The 2,262-nt window shown below is 32.1% G+C and overlaps 1 protein-coding gene across 1 annotated transcript; it reads left to right on the top strand.

The window, feature by feature from the left end:
* Positions 1-392: 392 nt before the first annotated feature.
* Positions 393-1,287, top strand: LOC110035403 (asparagine--tRNA ligase, chloroplastic/mitochondrial-like; the record flags this gene model as incomplete). The annotated part of the gene is made up of 4 exons (XM_020739637.1): positions 393-402; positions 529-624; positions 697-771; positions 1,161-1,287. Coding segments are annotated over exons 1-4 (304 nt in total), but the record flags the coding sequence as incomplete, so codon positions are not given.
* Positions 1,288-2,262: the final 975 nt, after the last annotated feature.

Here is a 2,262-nt window from a genome sequence, read left to right as displayed (position 1 = left end):
CATTGTATATGGAAATTTCATGTTGTCATGTCAACCCTTTTCTTTTTCCTTGTCTAATTTATTCCCATCTTTGCGTTCTTCTCTTACAACAAGTACGGAAAATTAATGTCTAAAGATTAGGAAGAGAAATGAGTGGAGTGAATGTAATAATGTGGATATAAAAGATTCAAAAATATTTGCTCCAAATAGATATAACACTTTGTGCAGCATTCGCGATGAATGAGTTCATAATGTTGGCCCAAGACGGTTCTCACTTTTGCTTTTAGACAAAATCTATAATTATGTTGTGTAAGAATTGCACAGAAGTTGGTTTGGAGTTTCTATGCTTCAACGTTTCTACGGATAGGATGCTGTTATTTTGGTAGCATACTTTCCTGAATAAACTTTTGAACTCACATGAAGGTAAATTTATGATGTCTCAATATTTAACATTTACTGAAATGCTCAGTTTCACTAGAACAGAAAATTTTCAGAACTCAACATTAGTTCTAAGCGGTTCATGTTTTACATTGTTGTGCAATTTTACAGGTAAAATGGGGAACAGATTTGCAAAGTGAGCATGAAAGATACATTACCGAAAATGCTTTTGGTGGTCGCCCGGTGATAATTAGAGATTATCCTAAGGTATACCTTCTACTTTTACATTGGCAAGATTTTAAAGAATGTTGCTGCTGCTGCTTATCATGTTTGTTTTAGGATATCAAAGCATTTTATATGAGGCTAAATGATGACGGGAAAACAGTTGCAGCAATGGATGTGTTGGTTCCAAGGGTAAGTCAGAAAGCACAATTTTGCTCTATCGCATGTTCACAATAAAATCATTATATATCTCACTGCCAAGTTTGAGCGAGAAGTCTTTCTTGTTTTCTGCCTATAAATGCTCTAGTGCGTATGTTGACGAGTGGTAATGGAAAAAGAACCAGTATGAAGTTTTCCTAGTTTAAACAATTATCTCGATTTGTAGGATCTTCAAGCACCATTAATGGGCAATTTAAAAATGATTTTGAGGATAGACTAGTGGTAAAAACTTGTTGCTTTGGATAATAACTAAGTTTTCAAGGTCATGGGGAAATTATGGGACATTAGTGGGGGGTTACATCAGAATTTTGAGCGGGTTTAATATTATGGCTTATGTTAACTTTATAGTTTTCTTGTTTCAGGTTGGTGAGCTCATTGGTGGAAGCCAAAGGGAAGAACGCCTTGATTATCTTGATAGACGACTGGAAGAGTTGAATCTCCCAAAAGAGAGTTATTGGTGGTATCTTGACATTCGGCGTTTTGGTTCAGGTTAGGATTCTCTATTGACCCTTTCATTTCTTGTTGTGTATTAGACTTTAGTGTTGTTGCATTGAAAAGAAAGTAATTATACAACTTGTGTAATTTGTGTATGTAGAATATTTTTTGGCTAACATAAATTATACAAGTTATGATAATTTAGAGAAAAACGAGGATTTTCTTATAGTGGTGTGATTTGTAATTGATAAGTAATTTTTCGTTGTCTTATTTTTTATGCAAAAATTTTATTAGTTTATCATTAAATTTATCATTTATGCAAATTTTTTGTTTTTTAGTTTTCATCAAAAGTTAGAAATATTTGTCAAAATTTATGGTCTAAAAGCTTTTAATTTAATCTTGCATTTCATTTTAGATCCACATTAGAACATACTAGACCCTAAGACTTCTTGCATTATAGAGACAGACAATGAAAGAACAGGATATAATAATTGAGCTTGAGAGGCCTAACCCGCACTTTCAACTTTATGTGTTTGATTGTTTCCATCTTACACTGATATAGATACATTTTTATTAGCCAGAGAGAAACCAAAATATTAAGTGTTGTACAAAGAAAGATTACCTAGCTTACCCTCATGTTGAGACCATCATGTTGAACATGGTCAAAGTATACTGAAACTAATTCCAGGAAAGGCTTTTGATGATTATATCAACATCATCCTAGGATTATATTTGTGAAAGACATTTGAATTTGAATCTATACTTTTCTGCATAAAATTTTGATTTTCTTGCTATATCTTATTGAATGAAATCTGCAGCATGATAAGGGACAAGAACATACTTTTATTGAAGGAGATTGTAATTTTTTTTTCTTTTTTAATGAGATTGAGATTTGGTTTCTTAGTCTTTTGTTTTTTCTTGTACTGGATATTATCAATGAGTTATGCTTTAAAATAGTAATTTATTACCATATCAATTATTGCTGCTAAATTATGATTAGTGTTGAATTTCTCTCTCTTGTCCGCGGTG

The sequence above is a fragment of the Phalaenopsis equestris genome, unplaced genomic scaffold (genome assembly GCF_001263595.1).
Source record: "Phalaenopsis equestris unplaced genomic scaffold, ASM126359v1 Scaffold197621, whole genome shotgun sequence".
NCBI classification, from domain to species: Eukaryota; Viridiplantae; Streptophyta; class Magnoliopsida; order Asparagales; family Orchidaceae; genus Phalaenopsis; species Phalaenopsis equestris.
The sequence above is the reverse complement of the archived record's forward strand: the minus strand, read 5'-3'. Positions and strand labels throughout refer to the sequence as shown.